This window comes from Ochotona curzoniae, unplaced genomic scaffold (assembly GCF_017591425.1).
Source record: "Ochotona curzoniae isolate NIBS_2020 unplaced genomic scaffold, NIBS_Ocur_1.0 scaffold_4505, whole genome shotgun sequence".
In the NCBI taxonomy this organism is placed as follows: domain Eukaryota; kingdom Metazoa; phylum Chordata; class Mammalia; order Lagomorpha; family Ochotonidae; genus Ochotona; species Ochotona curzoniae.
In genome coordinates this window covers 28,813,588-28,829,309 of record NW_024467118.1, presented here as the reverse complement: position 1 = coordinate 28,829,309, position 15,722 = coordinate 28,813,588, and the positions used below count along the sequence as shown (strand labels likewise).

At 47.4% G+C, this 15,722-nt stretch overlaps 1 protein-coding gene across 1 annotated transcript in view; it reads left to right on the top strand.

The window, feature by feature from the left end:
* The first annotated feature begins 1,200 nt into the window (after positions 1–1,200).
* The window catches only part of CORIN (corin, serine peptidase), a 197,838-nt gene continuing 183,316 nt past the window's right edge, over positions 1,201–15,722 (top strand). Inside the window, exon 1 of the mRNA XM_040966358.1 lies at positions 1,201–1,458. Coding sequence (XP_040822292.1) covers positions 1,201–1,458 — 258 coding nt within the window. The remainder of the gene's footprint in view (positions 1,459–15,722) is intronic.

The following is a 15,722-nucleotide window of genomic DNA, read 5'->3' as shown; positions in this document are numbered from 1 at the left end:
ATCTTCCCCTCTGTCTCTCCTCCTCTCTGACTTAAAAAAAAAAATACATATTTTAAATAAAAAATAATTCTGGGCCTGGGATGGCCCAAAGCCTTAGGACCCTGCACCTGCGTAGGATACCCGGAAGAGCTCCTGGCTCCTGGCTTCAGACTGGCTCAGTTGTGGTTGTTGCGGTCACTTGAGGAGTGAATCATTGGATGGAAGATTTTGCTCTCTGTCTCGTCTCTCTATATATCTGACTTTACAATTAAAAAAATTAATCTTTTAAAAAAACCTAATTCTGTTAGCAGGTAATCCCAAACCAACTTTAGGGAAGCAGTGGGGCTTTCCCCTTTGTCCTTGCAGCCCCAAGGAAGATTTCAACAGACTTGAAAAAGCAGACTGCCCTTTCTTAGCTCATCCATTTGCCTAATGCAAATATTGCTTACCTTTGAAACCTTTCATCTTTTCAGAGAGAAACCTGGCCTTTAATTGTCAGCATCTGCAGCTGTTTCGACCTTTGTTTGGCTCTGGCTAAAAGAAAATGATCTGGGATGTGATAGGAAGAACTTGGCGACAGATTTGTTTTGGCTCACACCCTCTGTGTCCCACAGCCCTGAGCTCGCCCTGTCCTTTTTCCTGCTGTGGTCCTAGAGTGTAAACTTCGGAGAGGAGACCAGCAGACCCTTGGCTTTCCAGGGATTCTGAATGCAAAGAGGTGGGGGGATGTGGAGTCTCTGTCATTAGGGTTTCTTCTGGATAGGACCCAGAGACATGAGTGAAGGGGGAGGGAGTGGTCTGCTCACAAAACATGGGGCTCCTGTGCCTTCAAGTTCAATTTGTCTCTTCCTGAGCCAAGAGAAGGATATCTGTGGTGCCTCTCCCAGAGACACGTAGAAGTGAGAAAAGCAGCTCAGACGGGAGTGGACACAGGAACCAGGGAAATATGCTCTCCTTAGCACCGGCTCGGGAAGAGCGCTCCTGCCGGGCCGCCGCCCCCAAGCCGGTAAGCCCACGACTCGCGCCCCTCCCGCAGGCATGTCCGGTGGCCACTCGGCAAACCCACGGTCAACCCCTCCTCCCCCAAGGGTGCCACCTCCTTCCCGGCCCGTCGGTGAGCTCCTGCGTACTTAGTCCCGCGCTGAGCGCCCTGCATACTGTGCTTGGACGCACAAGGGTCATCCACTCGGGTAGCCCAGCGGCCGGGACCCTCCCAGGGCCATGGGCAAGGTTTTCTTCAATGTTCGAGTTGCTTCGGTCCGGAGAGCCCGCTGCACTTGTCAGGGGCCATGCCACCTCTCCTGCAGAGTCCCTCTTCCACTCGGAGCCCTCCACGCGCCCAGCCAACTGGATTGCGCACGGGCGCCCTCAGAGGCTCCACACGCCGCCGTCGGAACCAGCTCCTCGGGCATCCCTGGTCGCCTCTCGGTGCCAGCCGGCAGCTGGAAGGAGCGAGCGGCAGCCTCATCAGCCCCAGACGTAAGCCTTGGCCCCCAATGGCGCCCCTGGGTCTTGCTCCCTCGCACAAGCTTGTACTCCTCTAGGGTGCCTCGGCGTCCCCGGGGCATCCCCGAACCAGCGCCCGGGTGGACTATTGGGAACTCCACGCGCCCCCCGTCGGCCAGCGTGGTCCCGGGCACTTGCCTAGGCACGCTGGGGGCGCCGGCCGCTGGGGAGCGCAGATTCTCAGCCACTGGGGTTTGGCGGGCTCTCTCTCATTCCCGGGAAGGCAAGCGAAGAGAAAGGGCACCTGGGGCGCTCACCACGGGCCTGCGCTCCTCTGGCGTCAGTTAGGATCTGGAATCCGCTTGCTACCTCGAGGTACCAAACCCAGCCGGGCGAGCAGGGACCGGTGACGGCGCGACGCGGGCAGAGTCTGGGGAATTGGGGAAATAGGCAGCCCGGAGAGAAGTGGTGTCCTCCAGGCTGCCGCCTGAACTCAAGCCCCCACTCCCTCGGCGAGCCCTGCGCTCCCGGCGCGCCTCCCTATCGGGCCAGTGGAGGGCAGTACAGGCACTTTGCTTTTTCTAGATTTGCCATTCCCGGGACGGAATGCTGGACGCGCGGAGCCGCGGCTGGATGGCGAGCAGCCCCAGCTTTTCACTTCAGTGGAGTTTCCCTCCTGGAGGAAACTTGCAGGACCTGCGCGCCGCAAAGACTAAGCCTGCACAGGACTTTGTGACTTTTGTTTGCTCAGTGGTGGTGCATAGTTTTGATTTAATTTCTTTCTGCAGAGGAACGCTGTGCCTCCAGCAGAGAAAGGAAGCATGAAGTTAGGACTCGAAGTCTAGCAGGTAGTTGGGGAATTAAAAGGCCTATTAAAGTATTAGTTTTGGCGTGACTTCAAAGAACAAGGGAAGGAACAGTGCATGGTTTGTCGCAGTCACACCGTCGCCACCATTGGCCAGCTTGTTTCTATTATTAGGTGCTTTGTAGATTTGCTGTGTGAGGTTAAGTTAAAAATCAGCGCCCAGTCCGCGTTCCTGGTGCTTGGAAGGTGAGAGTGGATTTGTATGAGTGCTGGGCTGAGCCATCAACGTTCCGCAGGATCCACCAGGATGAACTATTTTTAGTTATTCAGACGTGGAGTTACATAACGTGCCAAAACTCAAGAAGCTGTAAGGGGGGGAGGGGGCGCTTTTGCCAGTAGGTTAAAGAGGCAAATCAAGAACTGCTTTGTTAGTCCTGTGAACTTGTCGGGCGTAGAGGCGCTTTTGTGGAAAGAAACTGAAGTCCAGTGAGGCGGTCCTGAGAGTGAGTGCACAGAAGGCATCCGGACCCAGCAGTGGTTCCTTGGTGGTAGTACCTCCCTTCCCACAGGGCTTCGTCTGGATTCCCCCCATCCAGTGCCTGGTCAAGCCCTAAGGCGCTTCTGCGTGTTGTTGGAGGGTGGGGCCGGAGAGACTTAGGGGTGAAGCTAAGCAGCGTAGTGTGTGTAGTTAAAGCAGCCCAATGTGTGCAGTCAGCATAGCCCGGTGTGTGCAGTTAGAGCAGCCCAGTGTGTGTAGTTACAGCAGCCCAGTGTGTGTAGTTAGAGCAGTCCAGTGAGAGCAGTCAGCATAGCCCGGTGTGTGCAGTTAGAGCAGCCCAGTGTGTGTAGTTAGCATAGCCCAGTGTGTGCAGTTACCATAGCCGCTCCCTGACAGCTGCGTCTTCAGCTAGGTGGCCCAGTTTCCTTCTTCCTTCCCTCCCTCTCTTCCTGACACACTAAGATGGGCATTTGCAGTTTCTGGCTGTCTTGCAGCTGGGGGCCTGGCAGCATTCTGAGGACCAGGAGAGCTGTAATTCAGAAGGTTTGCCAAACATGTCCAGGAGGGAAATGCTCATTTAAAATTTTAATTTTTATTGGAAAGGCAGATTCACAGAGAGAAGGTGAAAAAGAAAGCAAGATCTTCCATCTGTTGATTCATTCCCTGAATGTCTGTAATTGCCAGAGCTGAGCTAATCCAAAGCCAGGAACCAGGAGCTTCTTCCTGGTCCCCTACATGGGTGAAGCGGCCTAAGGCTTTGGGCCATTCTCTGCTGTTTTCCCATTTCACAAGCAGGGAGATGGGGTCGGGGGAAATGGAGCATCTGGAACACAAACTGCTCCCTCACCATGGGATGTTGGCACTAGCAGATGGAGGATTAGCCAGTTGAGCCATCAACATCCCCCAAAAGCTTACTTCAACAAGTATGCATTCAGGCCTGCTATGTGCCCCATTGCTTCCACTTGGCCTGATCCACTGGAGACAAGGAGATAGGCTGAGACCATCGCCATAATCAACACCATGGATATTACGTCATCTCCACAAGTTTGCTTCTGCCTTCTTGATTATGTTACAGGAACACTGAGCAGGAGATCTGCCCCCCTGAAGAAGGTGTAAGCTACAGCACAGCTCTGTCACCTGTGGGAGCTATATGGCACAGAACTCTGAGACTGTCTTATCTCATTTAGCTGAAGCTCCCTGCCCTTTGTCTACCTCCTGTTCACCACCCGGCATGGTGTGCCCCGGGTTCATCCATGTTGTCCCAAATGGCAGGATTTCTGTTTCTTTACAAGGTGAGGAATGTCTGTTGTATGTTATGTGTCTCATTTTCTTTACCCATCTCCCCCCTGGTGGGTAGCTACAGTCTTCTACTTCTTTATTATTATGAAAAATGCTGCAAGGAACACGAGAATATAAGTATCTCTTCAGAATCCTGATATTGATGTCTGGTATATACCCAGATATCAGATTGCTGGGTCGTGTAGTTGCTTCAATATTTTTGAGGAACTGACTGTACTGTTTTTCGTATTGACCACATCAATTTACGTGCCCACCAACAGTATACCGGGGTTTTGTTCACATCCTTCTTTCATGTTTTGATACCGGCACTGCTAACACATGTGAGTAACTATCTCATCGTGATTGTAATCTGCATTTGTTGGTGATTAGTGGTGTCCGACATCTTTTCATATGCCTGCTATCCTTTATTGTGTCTTTTTGGGGAAATTTCTACTCAGGTATCTTGTCCATTTAAAATCGGGCCTAAGAATTAATTTTTTTTTTTTTTTTGGTAATTAGTTGTTTGAGTTAGATAGTTTGGACACAAAACTTTTATCATATAATTTGCAAACAATTTCCCTTATAGGGTTCATTTTACTATCATTCCATCTGCGCATTTCTGCTTTTGTTGCCTCTGCTTCTTCTGATGCATCCAAGGTGTTTCAAAGTGTTTCCCCACCCTTCATGCTTTTTTTTTTTTCAGGACTTCAAGTTTTATGTTCTAGTTTTTAGTTCATTTTGAGTTGATTTTTGTGTTTCGCATGAGCTAAAGGATCAATATTGCATTTTTTTGTACATAGAGATCTAATTTTCCCAATGTCATTGGTTGAAGGGATTGTCTTTTTCTCCATTGCACAGTGCTGGCATCTCCATTGGAGCTCAGGTGATCATACGTGTGAGGGCTTGTATCTGGGCTCTCTTTTCTACTCCATTGATGTATGTATGTCTGTTCTTATGCCAGTGCCATACAGTTCTGGTTACTATAAACTTTATAATAAATTTTGAAATTAGGGAACATGCGGTCTCTATCATTGTTCCTCTTGCTCAAAATTGTTTCGACAATCTGGTTTCTAGACTGTTTTTACTTGAGGAGCAACCAGTACAATTCCAGATCTTAGGTGCAGCCTCCATGCCTTTTCAAAGGACAGTTCTCTGTGATTCTAGTGCTTTTCTGTATAGCAGAGTGGCAGCTACCATAGATGTTTATATTTTCATTAATCAAGCGAAATCAAATTAAGGCCTCAGTCTCATATCCTATATGATTACATGTGGTCTGTGGATACTGCATTGGACAGCATAAGAAGCTTCTCTTTGCAGAGTATTGTCCTGGACAGCTCCATAGAGTTCTTCCACTCCATGATTTAATGAGACTCTAGGATGGGAACAGCTTTCCTGGCTGGCATGTTCTCTTACTTCCTCTTAAGAAGTGGTTTTGTGTAGCAGAACCTTCTCTGTCTGGTTGAGGTCTTTTTCACTGCTGTAGCATTTGTAGAATGGAAAAATGGCCAGTTATGAACAAATGGGTTTGTTTATAAACCAGCCAACAAGGATGTGCTGGTCACCAAATCCCTTGCAATTCTCCCCACCAGCCAGAATGACTTTTGTTTTGTGGTGTTTGCTTCTGTTCCTGGTGAGCGTGAGGCTGATGGTTGTCCTGGTTTTAGAGTAGAGAGGCTCAAAACCAAAAGAGAGGCTCCTCTTCCCCTGAGTATATTCTTACACTCTACCTTTGTTGTTGTTGTTGTTGTTTTTACAAGAATTACTGTGCTGAAATACTGTGTTTCATTGTTTGGAGCAAAATCCCCTCAGTGTGTTTAACTCAGATGTAAAAATGAATACTCCACTTTATTCTATGGGACTCTTCCAAAACTAATCACCATTTGGAAGACTATATGTTTCACTGCTCTTCCTATTCTGGAATGTAAGCCCAGATTGAGATTTTTCCACTGTTTTTGTTCATTGCTGTGTGTGAGCCTGCACCATAGCTAGTACCCGGTAGCCATGTATTGGTGAATTCTGACTGGCCCTCTAGTAGGAACTTGCTAATATATTAGGTGCTTAGGACTGCTATAACAAATTACCAGAGATTGAGGGAACTTCAAACAACAAGGCTTTATTTGTTCAGTTTTGGAGACTGTAAATTCAAAATCAAGGGATCAGAAGCGCTTTGCTCCTGTTGAAGGATCTGAGAACACTTCCTGTTGCCTGACTTCTGCCAGTCTTGATATTTTTGGCTCGGGGAAGACTCAGTGCTCCAATGGCTGCCTCCTTTGTCAGATAGCTTTCTCCCTCCATGTAGTCTCTACTCTTACCTAGGAGCACCAGCCCTCCTGGATTTAGGGTTCACTCTACAGAAATTCTAAAAGAAGTCTAATAGTCCCAATGAGTTATAAAAGCAAAGATGTTAAGCCCAAATCAGGAGACATACTGACTTTCTGGTGAAAATGTAATTCTTAGGGGATGTACTTTCATGCAGTGTGGATTCATGGCTGGGTCCCATTTTCCTGCCTGATTACTTGCTCTCTTGGAGTTGATTTCATTTCTGGGTCTATGCTAAGTATTTTTTTGAGTAAGTTCACTCCCTGATGTTTGTTTTTCTTGCAGAAGGACAATCACCCTTCAGAAAGGGGGGATTATGTTTTGTTAATATGTGCTTTCCACCCGGGCCTGTAAGGCCTGGGACCACATGTCTTTGCATCACTCAATCAGCAACTCGTTCCCGAGCTTGTCACCGTCTCCAGCCCATCTCCAGTCCTGACCAGTCTGCTTGACTCAACAAGACACACTGGTGTCCTGGAGCCCCAGCTGCTTTGCCTGGCCCATTCCCTGGGCATCCTGCTCTGGCATTGGCTCTGAGTCCTGCCGAAAGGAGCCTCTAACTTACCTTTGTCTCTCACCCTCCATGCGCCAGACCAAAACAACTCATGTATGAGGCTTCAACGCCATAGCTCGGGCACAGAGAGGACTAGATTCATCTATCTATTCAACAATCATTTAGGAACCAGACATGGTACTAGATGCTTGGGTATACATCAGTGAACAAAACCAAACCTCTGGAAAGCTTAATTTCTAACTAAGCAATAAATCCTACTCTGGGTCCAGGAAAGAGATATCTGTTAAACAACATGAGTGGGTCTGCCTTGTCATCCAGCTGGTATACCGGAGTGAGAGCCCAAACTGAGAAGGGAATCTGCTGTTGGTTTCTGAACCTCTGTGCGTTTAGATGTGATCCTGTGTTTCAGCACCAGCACCTTTTTGTCTTCTGACCTCAAATCAATGAACTCATCTGGTACTTGATTGATATATCTGCTCCAGCTCTGGAAATAACTGACCACATGGGATGTATCGGCAGAGGTTAGATTGGTCTCCAGGCTGGCACATCCCTCAAGGATTTTCCAGAATTCTTTGAGATGGCCTGATTTTCACCTCTCTGTATGTTTCCAATGCAAACAAGCAAGGTGTTGCTCTCCCTGGCTATGCTTAGGAAACCAAAGCTACAATGTTTTGCTTTATCTTTTTCTGGGACCCTTTCAAACAATTTTGTCCTAGTCCAGCAAAATCAGAAATGGGAGTTTAATACTAAATTGATACTATGAAGCTATGAGCTTTTTTTTGTTTATTATTGGAAAGTCAGATATACAGAGAGGAAGATATTCCCTCCAATGATTCACTCCCCAAGTGGCCACAACAGCCAGAGCTGCGCTGATCCAAAGCCAGGAGCCTCCTCTGGGTCTCCCATGCAGATGTAGGGTCCCAAGACTTTGGGTGGTCTTCAACTGATTTTCCAGGCTACAAACAGGGAGCTGGATGGGAAGCTGCTAGGTTTAGAACCAGTGCCTATATGGGATCCCATTGTGTGCAAGTCAGGACTTTAGCTGCCAGGCTGCTGTGCTGGGCCTGAAGCTATGAATTTTTTAAGGTCAACAAACCTTTTGTCCCTGGTTTCCTCATGGGTACTATGTCACAATGGTCGGACTATTTACTCTCCAAGGGCCTTCCTGGGTCCAAAGCTAAGAATGAGGAGGACATGCTACCCTCTCCCTTCATTCTGTCCCGTTTCCTATTCCCTACTGACACTAAGGAACTGCCATGGTACTTCCTTCTGTACGCTGGGAGCTGTTTGGTGTGTTCCCCTGCAACCTTGACCAAACCTGGGTGTTGAACAGGTCATCGGTTCTGATGTTGTCTGTGGGACCTAGTGTCAGATCCTAGGAATTCAAGGGCTCTGTCTGGTGAGGTTGCCCTCACTGCAGCTGCCATTTGCAAGTCCTGGGCCATGCTGACTTTCAATGGACAGGACATAAATCAGGAGTCCCACAGCCGCCGCCTCAGGTTCAGTGCTTTGCCGCAAAGGGCCAGACCTTAGGGAGACACCTGTGTTATCTTAGGATGCTAATGAACAGCCAGATGAAGAGGCAGATAGGTCAGGAAGGGTTCTGAGTGGCAGAGCTTCTGTTCTCGTGGAGATTGAGTTTCTGGCTCTCAACTTCATGCGTTGCCTAGTCCTAGCTCTAGCAGGTATTTGGGGAGTAAAGCAAATCTCCCATTCCTTTTCACTTAATAACCAAAGAAAACTTTTAAATAAGACATTTTACCTTATTTTTCAATAATAAGTTCCAAAATTTCAGTACACTTGTAGCACATCTCAGTTCAAACGAGTTAAATTGTACGTGTCTAGTAGCTGTAAGTAGTTCCAGGGCCAGATAACAGCCTTCCACCCAGATAAAACCATGCCCTCATTCCCAGCACCTGCTAATGCAGGAGGACGGCCCTCGTAGGCCACCCCCCGCCCCCCAGGGTCGGTATCCCAAGTGGAAGGTGGTGGGGAGCGTTCGTGTGCACCTCACACCGCTGAGGCTTGTTGAAAGCCTCGGAACACACCTGGCTCTTTCCACCAGGAGCCAATTGTGCTTGTTCCGCCCTGTAGTATTTAAGGTCGAGCTCTCCCGCCAAGCTGTGTGGGAGTATCATCATCTCGCTGGCTGCTGTCGTCCTCCGGTAAGTTAAAGTAAATGTCTCTTATCCAGCTTCTTTGGAATTGACAACTAGGGTGTGCGGGTCCCCTAGGACTTCCTGTCCCTGTTAGGCTAACAATGGCCAAAGGTGAAGTTGTCCTGGCCGGCCTGGGTGGGCCTCAGGTAATCACAGCCTTTCTCGCAGGAAGGAGGCAGGAGACCAAAGTAGTGTTGCGAGAGGCACTGTGAAGGTACAACCGGGTCACGCAGGGAATAGAGACAGCTACTAGGAGTTGGAGGAAGGCAGGTTACCTCCTTCGGGGCTCTAGAAGGCAGCGGCCCACTGAGGCCTGGACTCCAGCCAGCCTGGTTTTTTTTAGAAGTGTTAAGTACAGGTTATCTTAAACTTGCAAGTGAGGGTCATTAGTTGCAGCACTAACAGGGAAGGAACACAGCTTTTTGTAGCAACGCTCAGTCCCTCCTGAGAAGGTGTCTGCTCGGCTACTTGTGTGTCCTCTTCCCGGTGGCTTCCTCTGAGCTTGGGTTAGAGGCCGAGTTGATGGCTGGTTCTGGCGCTTTCAGGTCCCTTCCTCCGTTAGTGCTGGGGTCATCCTCTGAGTCTTCCCCACCCTGAGCGATGTGTCCTCTGCTGCCCTTAAGGATGAAGCGGGAATTGTTTTCATCTGATGGTGCAGTGCACAGCAGAGAGCCAATAGTATGGGAAAGCTACTAGCTGGCTTCTTGCTCATTTCTGGCAAATGTACAACTGTTTTTGAGAATTATTAATAGTTACCTTCCTGTGGGCCTGGCGGGGTTAGTGTGGGTTTGGCAGGGTTAGCATGTTCCACCTTTCTGAGTGTTGGTGACCATGTGGTTCAGCCAGAGTTTTGTCGGGTCACAGATGAGCTGTGTAGTGGGGACTAGCATCTGGGAAGTAAACATGTTGCAGTACGCATCCTTCTCTACTCCCAAATGAAAGTAGGACTTTGAATGCACATGTAAATATACCAGTATGTGTATTCAGTATGTTGCTAGATTTTCTACCCTAGTCCGTACCTACCATACATTTAAATAGCAGAAAGTTAAATTTGTGACATCATTAAAGGACTACATTACTGTGATTAAAAACGCTGGGAGGGGAAAACAGGGAGGAGGAAGAGGGGCAGGGAGGACTCCCTGTACCTACAGAGCTGTACCATGGAAAACAGCTACTTGTGCTTGAGTGTCGCCCCGAAAGTCTTACTCCCGCAGATGACTGAGCCCCCCATCCCTCATCAGTTTCTAAGCTGGTAGGTCTGGGTGGAGATGTCGGATTTGCATTTGTAACAAGTCCCAGGTGATGCTGATACAGCTGGTAGGTAGGTGTGGGAAGAGTTCCTCAGAATGCCTGGCCTGCTGCAGGGCTGGCTGGTCTCCTGTCTGGACAGGGAGCTACATGCACCTGCTGAGAAAGACCAAAGACCACCAAATGAGCAGCCCTGCAGACCTGGGAGCTGGGGTCTTCCTCTGGCATGGAGCTCAGCAGTGGTTGCTTAGGAGCTGCACGGTCCTGTCCGTCGCTGCTCTGGGCTGGCTCTGCTTTGTATCTTTTCACAGTGTGGGATACAGGAGAAGGAAATCCGGAGCTCTCTGAATTTCAGCTAAAAATACCTTATTTGCCACAAAAGGGCTGAGTTCTCAGGTTTCCCAGCTGGAGTGAGTCCTCTAGGCCTGGGGCTGCCCCAGTGGAAAATCTGGTTAAAAATAGCCCTGGGGAGGCCCCTCAAAGCCCTCCTGCCCAGCTGCTCACTTGGGGTGACCGGGAGTGACAGCAGGATTGAGGGCTGTGTGAATCTCATTGCGTAGAGGGTTAAGGCAAACCATGGGGACCAATTTCCTCTCCTTGCCCTTTATGGTCAGATTCTGGACGTGGTGACTCAACATTGGCGTCTGGCCTGTGGTGGCTTTTTAATTCTTTGTCTCCTGAGTAACAATGACACAGAACTTCTCTACCTGCTTCCTAAGGTGCTGTGGTGAGAGTATTCGGTGAGCTTTCCCAACATGTATGAAATATCTTCCCAGGAAAATAATTTCTTACTCCAACAGACATAATGGAAGTTTGTGAGATATCCTAATAAAATTTTTGAAGTTTTAATTTTTAAGAGATTTTCTTTCAATGTTTTTAATTTTTAACAATCTACTTTTTTTTTTTTATTAAGTATAGGAGATATGGAGGCATTTTATGTGTTGCTTCACTTACCAAGTGGCCACCAAGGCCAGAGCTGGATCAATCCAGAGCTAGCAGCCAGGAACCCTTTCAGGTCTCCCATATGGGTACAAGATCCTAAGGACTTGAGCCATGCCATGCTACTCTACAAGGCCATATGAGAAAGCTGGATTGGATGTAGAGCAGCTGGGAAATGAACTGGCACCCATATGGGATGCCTACTCTGCAGGTGGAGGATTAGCTTACTATGCCTCTGTGCTTTTTGCACTTAAATTTATTAGAAGCCATAAAACATTTGAATTGGTCATCTTGTACTTAGTAGAATGAGCTGCCCTGCTGTGAGGTCTGGAAATGGGCACGTAGCCATGGTTCACTTTGCACCATTTCAGCTACACTTGGTTAAGCATGATCTGAAAATGTTAACTAAAAGTTTTGTAATGAACAATCCCTAGGCTTTAAACGTGACGCTATTCGGGTGAGTGTGATGGGATGAACCTATCTCACTCCATACTGCTTGGGTCATATTCATCTTTTAGCCAGTACCATCCATACGGTACCCATTTGTCCTTCGTTTAGTTGCTACCTTGATGCTCACTGTCAGTTACCCTGTGGCAGAGCTTGTGTTGAAGGAGCCCTTGTGTTGCTTATAATGACCTAAGTGTGCAAGAGCAGCTGTGTCGCCAGGTATGCTATCCTGGTGAAACTCTGTACTGTCCTTCCTGTAAGGAGTAAGTTCTCTCGTAGGGAGAAAGGAAAGAAAAACTGAGGTTGTTAGGATCAATGGTAAGTGTCCTCCCTGTAGAATTGGGAGGCAGGCAAAGAAATCCATGCTGCTTTACCATTGAACCCCAAACCACAGAAAGCATGGCCAGTGTGTGTGCTGGATGTTCAGTTAAGATGGGAAGGATGTCACATTGGGACACATATTTATGGGGGAAAATATAGAAAATACAAAGACTTGTAAATTTCATAAAAATGTGTTAGGAAAAATATGCATGGACTTCTTATTTTCATACTGAAACAAACCTTTTGATGTATTCTCATACAAGACAGCACTCGAAGGTTTCAATCATGCACTGGAGGGGGTCTTACCCTTCTTCCCTGTTGAACACGAGTACAGTAGTTGTCTCCTTATCAGCTTTCCGAGCTGGAGTGTCAACTCAGATATGAAGGGATGAATTCAGTGTCAGCCTGAGGGTTGTAAGACTCAAGATAGCCCCTAACACACACACACACTGAACACAAAAGCAATTGTGAAAGCAATAAGATCCAGATCTTTCAGTTTCATTCTTCTGCAAAAGAGGAAAAGGGTCCAAAAAGTAGCATTGGTTGCTTCCTGAAGGCTCTGAAATTTTCTGTGCATTTTTCCTAATCCTAAACTTGGTGGCTGAAGCAAGGTGGGCTACAAGCTGGGGACAGGGGTACAGGATGGAGCCTGTGTTTTACGGAGGGGTGACCACCAGGCATGTTGGTGCCCAGGCCAAGGAAGGATGGCTTGTTGAGGGATCGCCTGGTCTAAAGGGGGTCAGTCTGAATAGGTGGGGGAGTATCTGTGGGAGCCAGGCAGGCTGTGGAAATTTAGACAAGATGATCCAGGCATCTACCAGGAAGAGGTGGCTGGGCACAAAAGGTTAGATTGGGACGCTGATCAGATGGTGAAAATGCCAACAATAAGCCAGACCTCTTCCTGTTGGTGACATAGGTGGCTCAACTTGCTGTTTGAGATGCCTATTTTCCACACTTGGTTGTCAGGTTAGAGTCCCAGCTACTCTACTCCCAATCTAGCTTCCTGCTAATACACATCTTTTGGGGGTTATCAGATGATGGCCCAAGTACGTAATCCCTGCCAGTCAAGTAGGAGACTAGGATGAGGTCCTGGAATTCTGACTTGGCTTTTCCTCTTTCCTCCTTCCTTCCTTTCATATTTCGCCTTTCAAACAAATGAAACAGAATATAAAACCTTGTGTGATGTGATTGGAATGGGAGATATGGGTGTAAAGGTATGGTTTTATTTTTCAAAGGATACAGATGGATATGGCTATAGAGATATCGAAGTCTGTGTACATATGTGATATACACACAGTGTTCGTGCTCTTTGCCTGCTAACTCTGTTCTGAGACAAACTGGGATTAGTTAGCATCCCGAGAGTGGCTAGCATATTCTGAATAAAGAGGGATACCCAAATCCTGGTTTTTATACACTTTCTGCAGAAATGGCTGCTTGTAGGACAAGTGCAAGATGAACCTAAAACTTAGTTCAGAAAAGAAGGAATGACGAGGGCAACACAAAGCAGCAGCGGAGTCAGCTTGGATGGGCTCCCCAGCGGGTCAAAGGGAGGGCAAAGTGAGCATGGAAATAATAATAGTGACGGATTGTAACTGCAGAATAAACCAGGGAACCGAGAGCCCCTGCTTGGGTAAGGTAATAAAAGGACAGGTGGAAAATTTGAAGAAATGGGGTAATAACATACCTTCAAAACACCTTGCCAGAAAAATTTGCTAAGGACACTGGGGGAGAAGCCAATGTTAACGTTGCCAAGGTGTTTTCATGTGTCCGTTGTCAGGACAAAGTTACAGGGTAAAGTGAGAAGAGTACAATGGCACTTTGTGACCTTTCTTCTAAAGACGTCTATTTAGTCCTAAACCACAGCTGCCGGGTGGTCTACACAGCAGCTGTTCAACAGTTGACACAAGTACCCCAGTCATGGAAGATCACGTGAGAGATCTAGCAGAGACCCCCAAATTAGTGCAATGTGACTTTATGATGAGACCCTTTAGTAGATGGGGCATTATTGGCATAACTGGGAAAAATCTGAATGGGGCCTGAGAGTTCGGTGGTGTAAATTTTGTTTGTTGTCTTGTGGATGGGTGTATCCTTGTGTTGTATGTATTGATGTATTCCAGAGGATGGGGCATTTTGTTAACAACTTAGCATCGAATGTCCCAGAAAAAGCTACTATATATCCAACTTCTCTATAAGTGTGCATAATTTTTTTTTTCCCCCAAAGGCCAAAAGGTTTTTTTACTTGGAGCCCTAGGAAGCAGGCCAGGCAGAACGTAAGGTGTCCAAAGGTGGGGTGGGTGGAGGAGCTGCAGCTGTTGCAACTTTGCTTCCCTCTGTGGATGCAGCGGGGAGCAGGGGAAGGACAGGGGGACATGCCTTGCTTGCGAGCTCTGGGGTGGGGGCTGTGGTCCTGGTACTCAGCAGATACTCCGCTCCTAAGGGCCCAGTTGAGTCCTCGCAGTCCTGAGAGTTGAGTCCTGCAGTCCTGTAGTCACGTAGGAGACCTGGAAGAAGTTCCTGGCTCCTAGCTTCAGATTATCTCAGCTCTGGCTCTTACAGTCATTTGGGGAGTGAATCAGTGAATGGTAGACCTCTTTTCTTTGAGTGTGCCTTTTCAGTTAACATAAATGTTTAAAAATTCAAAAGGTTACAGAAGTGAGATGCATAGGCCAGAGGTTGAGATGTCTGCATCCCACATTGGAGTTCCTGAGTTCGATTCCCAACTCAGCTTTCAGACCGTGCAGGCTCTAGGAGGCAGAGGTGTTGAATTCCATAAATGGATCACTCCCACCTGCAGGGGAAGCCAGGATGGAGTTCCAGGGCCTTGGCATAGCCCTTGCCTGGACCTGGTGGGTTTTTGAGAAGTGAGCCAGCAGATGAAGGGATCTGTCTGAAAATTCATGCCCGCACTGTGGCAGAGTGAATAAAGCCCTGCCTGTGACACTAAATCCTATGTGGCCATAAATTTTGATCTTGGCTGCCTCACTTGATTGAGCTCCCTATTAGCTGCCTAGGAAAGCAGCAGAGGATGGTTCAGGTGCTGAAACTCCTGCTACCCACATGGGAGACCTGCAAGAAACCCCTGGCTGTTGTAGTCATGTCAGGAGTGAACCAGTGAGTGGAAGAGCTGTCTCCTTCTCCATCTGTGACTCTGATTTTTGATTTAAAAATCCAAAGATTGCCTAAAACCAAAAGTAAATGAACATTACTTGATGATCTCAGGAGATTTTTCATACTTAAAGTTTTAGAAAAGATTAAATCATTTGAAAGGCTGATTTCGAGGGAGAAATCTTTCCTCCGCTGGGTCACGCCCCACAGTGGTTGGCACTGGGCCAGGCCAAGGCCAGGAGCGAGGTGTTTCATTTTGGTCTCTCATGTTGATTGTAGGGACCCAAATGCTTGGGTCATTTTCTGCTCTATTCTCCCTGTCATTAGCAGGGAGCTGAATTGGAAGTGGAATACCCAAGACCATAAACAGACACCCATATGGGATACCAGCATCAAAGGTGGTGACTTTATTTTCTATGCTACAGTTCCAGCCCCATCATTTCTCAGTTTTTGTGTCCATGTTAGGAAAAATTTTATCTGTAGTTTCAGAAAAGTTGTTTATTAAATAGTGAACAATTTAGTATATGATTAATAGAAAATTAATCTTGCATTACTGAAAGGTTTTTTTTTCCCTGAACATCTTTCATTGAAAATAGGATTACTTATAATCACTTAATTTCCAATCATAATTCTTAATGGTGGTTTCTTTGCAGAGCTTCAAAG